At 40.7% G+C, this 12,141-nt stretch overlaps 1 protein-coding gene across 5 annotated transcripts in view; it reads right to left on the bottom strand.

The window, feature by feature from the left end:
* Positions 1-12,141, bottom strand: part of RPS6KA2 (ribosomal protein S6 kinase A2) — a 315,972-nt gene that overhangs the window by 48,088 nt on the left and 255,743 nt on the right. For all 5 annotated transcript variants that reach the window (XM_063329165.1, XM_063329167.1, XM_063329164.1 and 2 more), the window contains 3 exons: positions 11,080-11,150; positions 10,160-10,248; positions 3,067-3,131 (listed from right to left, as the gene is read on the bottom strand). In XM_063329165.1, the coding sequence (XP_063185235.1) occupies positions 3,067-3,131; positions 10,160-10,248; positions 11,080-11,150 (225 nt within the window). The remainder of the gene's footprint in view (positions 1-3,066; positions 3,132-10,159; positions 10,249-11,079; positions 11,151-12,141) is intronic.

Raw genomic sequence — 12,141 nt, 5'->3', positions numbered from 1 at the left:
CCTTTGTGATAACGCGGCTCTTGATGGAGGATCATTTTACTACAGTCGCTGAAAGTTTCTGTGCAGTCAGTCGCAGCACGCCTGTCTATCATACCTGCCAAGGTAGTATAGAAGCTCTCCAAAAGAGCTTGCCTCCTGCTCTCTGCGGTCTTTATATTACCAAGGTATAAAATAAATCAACATTCATGCCCTGCCTCAACAACGTTGTTTGCTGACTGCCTGCAAATTGATGTGAGTGATTCAGTATACGTACGTGATGGGAGAACAAAATGAGGGCATCGGGGACTCTTCTCCTGCAACTGTATAGAGATCAGCACTAAACATCTGTGCCTGATCCATTTCTGTTCTCTGACCCCGCTCTGTTTCTGTCCACGGAGAACACGTCAGCAGTTGGTTGGATCACCATCATCGTAAGGCAAGTCCCTGGCTTCAGCTCAGGGCCAGGCTGGCTCACACCACTATGAAACGCATACAATATTGCTGCCGTAACTAGATAAGCCTCCCAAGATCTCCGCGAGTGATAGTAAAATTAGGATTAAATGAGCAAATATATTGCAAAGATGATAGCTGACCTGTGTAATAATAATCCGTCTGTCTCCAAGAGAGTGCAATAAGCACTAATTACGTTGGATTAAAATGGATCTTTACAGCTATATTTTACAGCAAAGTTAGAGGGCTAGATAAGACATCAAAGGGCAATTAAATCCACATGCCCCGCTAGCTCCAAGTCATGTTCAAGCATACCTAGCCTCTTCATGGTAGACATTTACCTAACCCATCCATAAGAACTTTTTCAGACAATGTACAATTTCCTCAGACAGGCATGAAATTGTTCCCTAAAAAACTGAGCTTGAAACAATCACCAATCGAGAAGGTGGTCTGAGGAGTCTGATAGTCCAGAACTGACTTTGCTGAAAACTTTTCCAAGATGCAGAGCCTCATTTCTCTGTGATGAGTTACTGAGCTGCTCCACTAGCAAACACAGAAGAAGGAGAAACCCTCTCACTGCTCCAGTGCTCCTTATTACGTTAAGATGTACGCACTTGACCTGTATTTTGATTGCAAAGCTGAGGACTGCGGAGATAACACGGGAATACAGAAAATAATAATAATAAAGAACCGAACTCTTCAGGTCTCTCTATTTTTTCTTTTCACTTAATGTTTTCATAAATGTAAAGTCTTTATATAGAATCTCATGATTAGTAAGAAGCAGAAGAGGTAAGAGAATCTAGACTCCAGAATATACGTAATGGGACTAAAAGTTGTGAGGACCATGAAGGAAAATTTCAAACTCCACTTTCAGTGATCATCTCTTAACATGCTTATGAGTCATGACAACTCTTTAACAGGCAATTTGAATTAGACTGATGAATTTTTCCAAGATAAATGATTCTGTGGGCCTTTCAAAGGCCACTTGGGCATCACAAAATGTGCTTTTGCAGAGGAATTAACTTTACTGTAAAGCCCTGAGCACTGGTTTGAGAATGTCTCTGTCACATACATTCATGCTGTTTTACCAGAATTTATAGCGAGAACTGCATCAGTGTGATCAATTCAGATCAAATATTAAAGAGACAGAACAATACCATAACACGGGTCAGATAAAATTAAACTAGAAAATTCTAGAGGATGTGGCAATCAGGAGCTCCGATGCACTGGTAGATGTCTCAGTCAAGAACAAAATGTGTTTGCCTCCAGGTTTGTCTAAAAATAAGTTGAGTTGAACAAATATGACGCTGAGACTGAAAGAAGGTTTAACCTGTTGCAAGTCTAAATTGAATAGTTAGCTAATCTCTACCACCAGCTTTATGAGCTGTAGCTGATAGCAATAAAATAAATCCTTGTTTACCATTCTGTGAATCATGTCTGACATGTGTTATTTGAACCATGTTAGATTTGATCAAATGTTTGCTGTTCCAATTTTGAGTGCTGATGTTAAATTAATGACTCACCTCAACAAAACATCAACAACTTGTATGAGGAGTTGCTGTTTCCTGTTCTGTCCGCTTCACTTGTATACTCAGGGATTTAAAATCACTCTTCTGAAAATCCATCTGTGATGTGCTTTTCTGTATCCCCCACTGCAATATAGTGGAAGGGCCAGATCTTGTCCTATGGTCACTTAGTCCAAAACTGACAAGAAGGGGTCAACAAAGCTATCCTGTTGGAAGATTTATGATTCCCCCAGCATAAAGTAGCATAACCTGCTGTACAGCCTGCTGTACCAGCTCTACCAACACCCAGCCAGTCCCAGTAGCACCATACTGTGTTTGGGAAAAGGGTGAGCCCGGAGGTTTTGGGAGCTCCTGGGAGCTCCTGGCAACAGGTTTGTGTAACAGCAGACCTGGAGCTGCTCTGAATAATTCCAAGAGTGAAACGGGTTCACAGAGGTCCCTGATATCGGAAAGAATAAAACCAGCATCTAGTCCAGCTTGCCCGACCCAGTGAGAAGGGTCAAGTATTTCAATACGGAACATAAAAGTAAAAAGATGGAGGGAGCTGGAGCATCAGACCACTTCCCACTGGAGCATCTCTTTAAATCCCAGTCCTTTGGCTCTATTTTCTTTTGCAAATGAAATATTACAGGAATTCTTTCATTTAATTTAAAGCTGCTCATTTTCACTCCAGTCCAGCTCCCACAATCAATGCATCATGTTTATTAGAGCTGAATGTGGAAATTATTCTGCAGAACCCTGCAAATAGCCTCAGGTAGTACCATGATAAGCCAGACCATCAGACAAAAGAAAGACAAGGGGTTAGAGAAAACTGGCAATGCTAAAAGCAGCTTTATATTTCTTTCATTTATGGGTATGTGAAGAAATGTATATATAGAATCATAGAATCATTTAAGTTGGAAAAGACCTTCAAGATCATTGAGTCCAACTGTAAACCTATCACTACCAAATACGTATGCAAGAGACACAGGCACCCACTTAAAAGGCTCTAGCTCCTGGGTTCTCTATGTTAGGGTTCACTTCATCTTTTTTCTAAGCATGCCAGTTTGTCTTCAAAAATTTACCTAAGAAAAAATAATTTAAAAAATAAATAAAATGCTGCTCCACTTACGTTCCAGTCAATAGTAACAAAGAAAGGGTGACGTTTAATTTCTTCCACTCCATCGAATCCCGCACCTGACAAGAGAATGAAAGAATCAAAATGAAGTCATGCTTAGAAGAGTGCTGCATGACATCTCTTCTCCAGCCTTCCTCCCCGTTTTCTTCTGACAAAGTTGGAGTCACCATGTAAACATTTCTTCTAGTCAAGAAACCCAGAACAGCAGAACTGACGTAACACTATAAACTACCATAAATACAGACAAGGGCACCTCATTAATGAAAATCTGATGGTTTTTTTTACTTTTCTCAAATAGAGGCTGGTGCCAAGGCTGAATAACTGCTCTCTTCGGGCTTCAGACGAGACGCGGGATTTCAGCCAGAGCAAAGCGCACGCACCGGCAAGGCCAGGAGACGCCCCAGGATGTCTTGATACTATGGCAAGGCTACTGATGCTCCCTGCCACCAGTGGCAGCTCTTCTGTCCACACCGACTTTCAAATCTTGGCTAATTACCCATTCCCCACGGGCAGGGAAAGCTGCACTACAAATGAATTTAGACTCAAAGTACCGAACAGCTCCAAATGATTTGAGCTAAGTCAGGGTTTTAGGTTCCCCTTTTTTGAATACTGTCTTCAAATTTGCTTGGATACCAACATCATCACTTTCAGTGGTACGTTTCCTCCACTGTTAAATTTTTGTTACATTACTATAGGAAATTTAGGGAAACTCTTCTGAGATCTGGTAATGAATCTAATTCCGTCATTACTTTTGCCTTATATCTTCACTGAAGATTGTCTTTTTTATTCATTTAGCTCAACTTATTTGCTTCAGTGCCACCGCAAAAACCAACAGGTGCTCTGCAATAATTAAACAACTGTCGAAGATGATTTAGCATACCATTTTTGGGATTGATTTGACTTTATTAATAGCACCTTTCATTTTCCAGTAGGAGAAATAAGATCTGGAAGCAAAGGCTTTGCATTGCAATTTTGGAATCTGTTCCTGAAAGGTACACAGTGCTTCTTTACAAGGATGCTGAGCAATCTTGATTCCCCAAAGGACCTGGGATTCATAAGCACCTTGCAAAAGGCACTTAGCACCTAGGAGGACTCAGTTTTTTATATGCAGTATCTGTACTTTCTGAAAATCAACATTACAAGCAGCTTTAGAAAGGTCTTGTCAGCTCAAGCTTTTGTAAAATGTGACATCTGCTCTCCTTGTGTACAAGACATTACCGATGTTTGCCAAAATGCACTGATCAGGAACGGCTTCCTACAGCCTGCTTAACATTCACTGATGAATGGATACGAAAAACAAACACTTTGTGAAAATAACATGCAGGATTGTCTGCCAGGCCTGCTGGATAATAACACAAGAGGAATGTTTTTCTTATTACTTCCCCATCCTGGTAATCTTACAGTATAGACAAACGTAAGTGATGTAAAAGAGGATAAACAATCCTAGCCCATCATACAAAATGATGTGCTCAGAGGTGATCGACCCCACTAAGGAGTGAGCTCTTTGGGTTACGATGGACAGACAGTTCTAGGCAAACACAAGATAAAATCAAATCTCAGAAAGAGAAAAGAGGACAAATGGGAGACCATCATTGCACTGTCACTGTGTAAGTCTGTTGTACACCTGTAACGAGTATGGAATGTAGCTGACACCCTCATCTATAAAGGGATATACTTATTAAAGGCAGGAAAAATCCAAGAAGGGCAACAAGGAATGGTATGGAATGACTGAGTAGGCCAGGACTTTTCAACCTGGAAACAGATGACAGAGGGCATTTATGACAGGTCATTAAATGATGCTAGCAGGAATCATGTTCAGAACAACCTGGAGATGTTTCCTCAAGCAACAGATAGTTGTGTGATATAGAATTCCTTGGAAAAGAAGATGTGGATGCAAAATATTTATATTTTAACCATATTTTAACCCATATTTATATGGGTTCAGGGGGAGGCCAGAAAAGTATGTTGAAGAGAAATCTGTTGAAGATTACTTAATCGACAAACCACAAGAGGTTCGGGAAACCCCTTACTTGACCTTAGAGCAGGTGTAGACTGGGAGACAATCCGGGTGAAGTATCACAGATGCTTACCCTATTCTTACTCTTCCCTAGGCAGTTGTTTATGGCCCATGGGTACTGAATAAGAAAATACTGAGACTTAGATAGCAACAAGACCTGTTCTACATCTTCCCTAGCATGTTTTTTCAACGCACAGTCTAAAGTCTGCACTAGATTCCCTTGGCAGATTGCTTCTGATTTTAGCATTGCCAACAGAAACATGAAGAGAATTACATTAAGCAACTCTTCAGAGAAGAAGTATCTGTGAAAAATGTTTTGTGTTCAGTGGCGGTGACTGGAAACGTAACGGGCAGAAGATGTTCTTTGCTACATAAGGATGAAACCCAAGTGCCAAACTGATTTGGAAGGGCTGGGATAAATGCTACAGACCTGTAAGGTACTCGTAGCATTCCCTAGACTGAGTATAACTGCTAATGGATTCAATCTTCTCTGCTCTGTCCCTTCCCCGCTGTTTCCCTTTTCCCTCTGTTGTTGGCTTATGGATAGATAGATCATTGTGTGATGGGAATGCCCTGCCTTTTTCAGACAATCTATTTGAAAGCCATACTTTTTGCTACTGTTACTCTTTTTTCCACAAAAACACAGGAACCAGGACCAAGGAAAAAGGCCACCGATAGCTACTTCTCTTAATGGGGGACTGCAGTGTGCAGTAAGGAATGTAGCACGCAGTTGACAGACGTTTGTCTGAAAAATTGGCATTTCCCACTTGGAGCCACCTCAGAGCTCTGGGCACTGAAGGAATATGTTGCTAGGAGTGCCAGGGCTTGACTCCATCTCTAGTTAGCTTAATGTATTAAAGAGATTTAGGATGGTAATAGCCTAATTTTGCAAAAAGTGAAAGACTTCCAATTCCCAGCAACCGATTTTACACCATGGAGAAGGTTCAGTGCTTCCTGCAGTTTTTATTCCCTGATCTTCCCCACTATGAGACCTACTGGCATAGCTCATGCCTCCCTCTTGGGCTGTGTGCTGTGGCTGCAGGCAGCAGCTTGTGGCCTGGTCCTCTCCTCAACTGGAGGAGGGAGGTGCCTCAAGGGTGTGTTAAGGGACAGCTCTGGTAGCCCGGAGGGGCAACCCTGACCCCACTGCAGAAGTCCATGGGAGAGGATGGGCATTGGTGCTCAGTGGTCATGGCGGAGTCTCTCTGGATTTGCTCGGCCATTCACGTACCATTTGCAAATCTAAAGCGGTACTAATAAGAGATGTGCTTTCACAGAGAAAAGAGAAGCACTGGAGAAGTCATAACTGGAAAGTCCTGTTTCATGGGGATGGACATTTTGGCCTAGAGATGGGTATTTAGCAAACTGTGGAAGTGCAGCACACGATGGCACACCACATGAACTTCTTCACTTTAACTTCAATTTAGTAATCAAACTGTAAAGAATATCTGTAAAGATATAATCAGCACAATCAAACCTATTGCCTGCAAATATTCCTACATGCTATCCAGTCCCATGAGGGTCTGAGAAGATAAATAATGCTTTCAAATCAAATTGCCAGTTTAAACACATTATAGAGTGCAAGGATTCATACAAAAGCAGCCTCATGTTAATAAGCGAGAACCTGATTATCTAAGATTGTTTTATGCCTGTAATAAAAGTGTCTACAAGCAGTAACAGTAGAATGTTTTATTTGTAATCGGTTTTGATTGTCGAATCATTATGGACAATCTGAGCCGTGGAATATATTAAGGGGAAAAAGGGAGACCTATGAAATTTGAAAGTTGATTATTTGGATATCCAAAATGAGCAGAAAGAGTTTCCAGATTTTTAGTTTCAGATCATAAAATTTTAGTGTCTCCACAGCTTCAGAATCTTTTTAGTGGGCTAAATTTTTTGAAACGTGTTCCTAAGGTTTACAAGAAAGATGTACAGTCACTCTGACAAAGGGGACACTTGTTTTAAAAACTCATCATCTTATAAAACTGAAAACCAAAGTTTTCTATGTGCCAAAGCAGAAATTATCTTCTCTGAGAACATGGGATAAGGGAGTAATAACGATTTCTTTGGCTACTACTCTGAATCTACTGGCGCATGCTTCTACTCTATACTTTCTTGACCAAGCTTCTCAATTATAAGGACTAGAACCTTTACATTGCTCAGCAGTGTAGGGAATTCCTGAAATGCTCTTTACATTCATTTACCTACCTGAGTAGACCCAGGCCTTAGGATAAGTAAGAATTAGACCCTTGCCTAAGTTCCTGGAAATGGAATGAACTAGCACCTTCATAGTACAATTTCCTTTCTGAGATGCTTACTCCTTGCTTGCCTGGGTATTCCGGTTACTTTCTTTTAAGAATTTAAAATTATGTTCATCCATAATACGAAATTTGTTGTATTTAATCAGAGCAATAATACCAAAGCAGCACTATGCAGACTATTCGTACAGCAAAATGTATAGGCTCAGAAAAGTACAGAACACACCCATAAGAAAGGATGCCAAAGGAAGGCAGACTTTCCATTCCTTAATTTTTTTTTTTCCTAAAGCATTAATACAGGCACCAGACTTAAAAATAGAATCAGGTAAACTGGATTACTAAATTCCTTCTCCGCCTTGTCTGAGTATCTCCCTTCAACTCTAATATTTTTTTCCATTAATAATCCAAAACTTAAAAGTTTCAAAGCAAAATTTAAAATACATCATCAATCTTTACTTCTATTTGTTAAGATATCAAAATCAAATCGCAAAAAGCAAGATGGTAGTCAGGATAAAATGATTTTCGAAGCTCAGCATCTTTCATCTTGCCAATGTTAAAACCACTTTGGAAGTAAATACAAACACTTTCCAGATTTGCAAACTTCTGAAACAATGGCTGAAAAGAAGTGTTTGATCCATAATATGATTAATTTATTTTAGGGTGCTTCATTAATTTTCCAAAGATTTTTCAAAACAGGATGTCTAAGCCTACTTTTCTTTTAACTTCAGACTATTATTCCTTTCCCAGAAAAAGCTAAAATCCACAAAGTTGAAGCAGTCCTTTTATCTACTGACTTCTGTTCAGTATTTAGGCCAACCATTTAAGTATTCCTTCTTTCATTACCAACAAGTCTGTTTTCATCGTCCTTTGTGCTGATTCTCAATCAGTTAAAACAGCGAGAGCCTTCAGAAGCTTTCCACCGCTATCCCTGAAATGTTAAGATCCATTTTTCTGTTACTTTTTTAGATTTTATTTCCTTGGATGTTTGCGTTATAAATAATCTCCTCCTCTCTCCCAGCCTTCCCAGTATTTCAATAAACCTCAGGTTTAAAACCCTGACCCTTAACAATTCCCCATTATTAAAAGGGAGACGTATGGTGGCTAGAACTGTCATGCCTAAAACTAAGCAACTTCGCTTATTTTGGTAAGTAGCTTTTCATTTAAGGATCGGTATCCAGAAACTCCTGCTGATTTCACTGGAGCCCCATTTTGGATGGATAGCAGCTTGTGGGAAGCCACAAAATGAGCAGAGCAGAACAAAACCAAGAGACAGGGAGGAAACAGCAGAAAGGAACAGAGTGGGGGGAGCGGGGAAAAGTTTATATTTGCTGCAGCATCTTGTTTTTCCGAACATAGATTAAACCTAGAAATCCCAAGACTCTAATTTTCTCTAACGTCAAGCAAATTGCTTGAGAGCAATTGAAACCTGCTGAGAAAATGTGTTTTTCCACTACTATCTCTAGAGCGTATCAGACTCCACAAGCTACTATTTAGGTCAAGAGGTAAAACCTATGGGAGGGCATTCCTTCTGCGGGCTCTGCAGGTGTCTCCCCTAGGAGGAGAGGGGCCACAGCAGCGTGCTGAGGGACTAGCTCCCCATTCCCACCCAGCCCTGCGGGAGGCCGGGTTGTCCCTGGTCCCTTCGTGGAGCAAGGGCTCTGGGCTCCTGCTCTCCCCAGCGGTCGCAGCGAGAGGCAGCCTGCTCCACACTGTCCTTGTCCACAGGACTTTTTTTTCACAAGCCTCAATATTTAACCAGTATATACCATTCTCTAAAAGACAAGTCATTTATTAGCTGCCAAAACTCCCATGGATGGCAATGACAGTTGACCACATACTTAAATATGACCCATCAGCTCTCTTCTTGTGATACAGTTTACAGAATCAAAGGATTAAATTCCTGCTCCTCAGGTCAATTCCTGCTCCCAAGGTCACAAAAAACCCAACAGAGGTACGAAGGAAGGGTTTGTCCCTTTCCTTTAAAAGCAAATTCTTCCCCTGTTCATCCAAAATGCAGAATAAAAAGAAACCTCCAAAGTTTTTCACAGAACTAGATATGATTTTTAAATGAAAAACAATACGGTGCTATTATCTTCATATCATTCATTTGATATGACTGCTCTTATTTTTCCACATAACAACAAAGACCAAATTTGCAATAAAAATCATGGACCAGGCATTGTCCATGACCCCACCAAATGCAATGAATTTCTTAATAAAACTCCCAGGCAAAGGTATGGCGTAAGACACGTGACCCAATACATGCTTCTAGTTTATCACAATTTAAATAGGATCATTAACAAAGGGTGAAAACACAGTAGTAAGAAAGGAGATAATGCATTTAGGGTAATAAAGAAGAACGCCTACTGTGAAAATGCTCCCAGCAAACAGAACGAGACAGCATTTAAATGTATTTGAGAATGGGAGAGAGAAATTCTACTCCCTTTTGGTCCCAACCTCAGATTTGCAGCTAAATTATACAGAATTAAAAAGATACCTGTTTCTCAGTTCTGTATATTATCATATGCAGCAGTTATCTTAAACTTTTCATAAACGCCGGTGGTTTACTCTACCTCTTCACTGAAAAAATAAAATACAAGCTAATATCGTGTTTTAGATTCCAATGGATTCCCTGTGCCCTTTGCAAATTTCTCTAGTAACGCTCAAGGTTCAGCGCACTCTGGGAAAGAACGCAAAATGCCACATAATGAAGAGGGTAACTATCAGGGAAGATGCACCGAGAGAAACGATCACCACTTGACACGGCAGAGCGCACATAACAAATGCCCCGATCAAACGCGCGCGCGCGTACCTAATCTGTTGGAGGGGTTCCTTTTGAAGAGGGCTCGCAGCAGGCTCTGGGCTTCTACGCTCAAGAACTGTGGCATTCCCAGCTTGGCTCTGAAAGAACACAACACTTGAAAAGAAAATAGATTTCTCAAAAATTTTCTCCATCCCACTGTGGTTTTAAAAATGGAATTGTAGTAGTCAGGACGGGCAGACACACATGAATTTGGTGACCAAAGGCTACCTAAGCATAACGCAATACAGATTGAGGACCTGATCTTGTTTCTGCTGGAGTTAAAGAAGGTGTTACCGCTGGCTTCACTAAAGGTACAGTAGACCTAATGAATCTTATAACACCTTTTGCAACCTAAGGTCATTTTCCTACAGATTTTTTTTCACTTTTTTAGCTTGCTGGAATAAATTGGGGAATCCAGAGGAATTTAAACAAACAAACACAACTTAATGAAAATAATGATACTAACCCACATATTGATTAAAGAAAATAAAACTTTCCCCTTGGCAATTCACTGCTACAGAGAAAAAACGTATAAAGATGAAGACAAGCTTCAAATACTGATGTGTGCACTTAACATTAAATGAATGGGAAATTTGCAAAGGAAAAGATTTGAAACTTGGCAACAACAAATCCTGCAGAAATGTGACTGTTCCCACTTTTGTGCGAGTAATGACATTCTGTATTACAGAAAATAGGATACATGTCTTTTGTAAGGCCCTCTCAGTAATTCACTTCCTACTATTTATTCTGAAGGCAATTTTAGACCCACACGCAGGCATCAGCTGTGCGTGCCTTACCAGATTCATGCCTTACACAGCTTTAAAAACCACATTATTATTCTCTACCTTTCATATACTTGGGAGCTACAGGCTGCCCAGAGGGTACAGTTAACTCATAGTCAGAGCAAGGAAAGCAGGTTTGGTACTCACTTGAGAATGAGTGCCATTGTCTCCTTTCTGTCTTTTCCCTGGAAGGGTAACGATCCCGTCAGCATCTCAAACTGTGGAGTAACAACAAAATGGTAAATCAAATGAGCATTGAGACGGTCTGCATAGCTGATCGACACCACACCCACCTTCTATTTCTAACACAACTGAAAACTGGAGGAAGAGAAACGGCCCAACAAGCTATACCTCAGAAAAAAAATGACACGGCAAGTCTGGATTATGCAGAACATGAAGGATCGACATGACTATTTTGTTCAAGAGTCTTGTTATAAGCCGTTTACACTGATAATTGGGGTCAAGGTTTGGTATGTTTGGGAAGAAGTCTCATATACGCTGTTTCCTCCAGCAACCATTTTATGGCCAATGCTGGAGATGAGATATTCAGCTGGGGGGACCCTTAGTCTGAACGGGTATGGCTGTTCTTAGATGTTTGGCATGGACTCTGGTGCAAGGAAAATGGGTTCAACATGCCACTCCCCATCTTTTTAGCTTGAGTCAAACCACCTTTTTGATTGTGTATTTGCACCGCCTAGAGATACCGCTGCTATACTTTGCAGGAGAAACATGCACAAACCCCATGTTCTCAAGGCATTTGAGCGTGCTTTTTTCTCTCCCGCTTTGGTTCCCCTGTCTGTATTTAGTGATGAATTTTGCAAGTGTCATATTTAGCTGAACCCAAATCTCAAAGCAAAACTCAGCAATCATCATCAATTACTTGCCCAACTCACACAGGAAAACATCAATCAGTTATGGTTCCTTTGAAACAGATGAATGCTTTCACTAAATTTGACAGGAATTTCACATTTGTAACCAAAAAAAAAAAAAAAAACCCAAACCAGAAAAACCCAGCCAAAGAAGCTCGCCTGATATGGGTTCAGTACCAGGTCTTTCATGCAGCTCCTGCCACAGCGTTTCATGGGGGTACGAGTGGCAGCTGGTTCCTCTGACCAAGGGATGATGAAGGTTATGCATCACCAAACACCAAGACACCAAGAACAAAGGAGGACAATGTCCACTGAGGGTAAGGAGAATCGTTTGGATCTC

Source organism: Chroicocephalus ridibundus, chromosome 3 (genome assembly GCF_963924245.1).
Source record: "Chroicocephalus ridibundus chromosome 3, bChrRid1.1, whole genome shotgun sequence".
Classification (NCBI taxonomy): Eukaryota; Metazoa; Chordata; class Aves; order Charadriiformes; family Laridae; genus Chroicocephalus; species Chroicocephalus ridibundus.
This window is presented reverse-complemented; position numbering and strand designations above follow the sequence as displayed.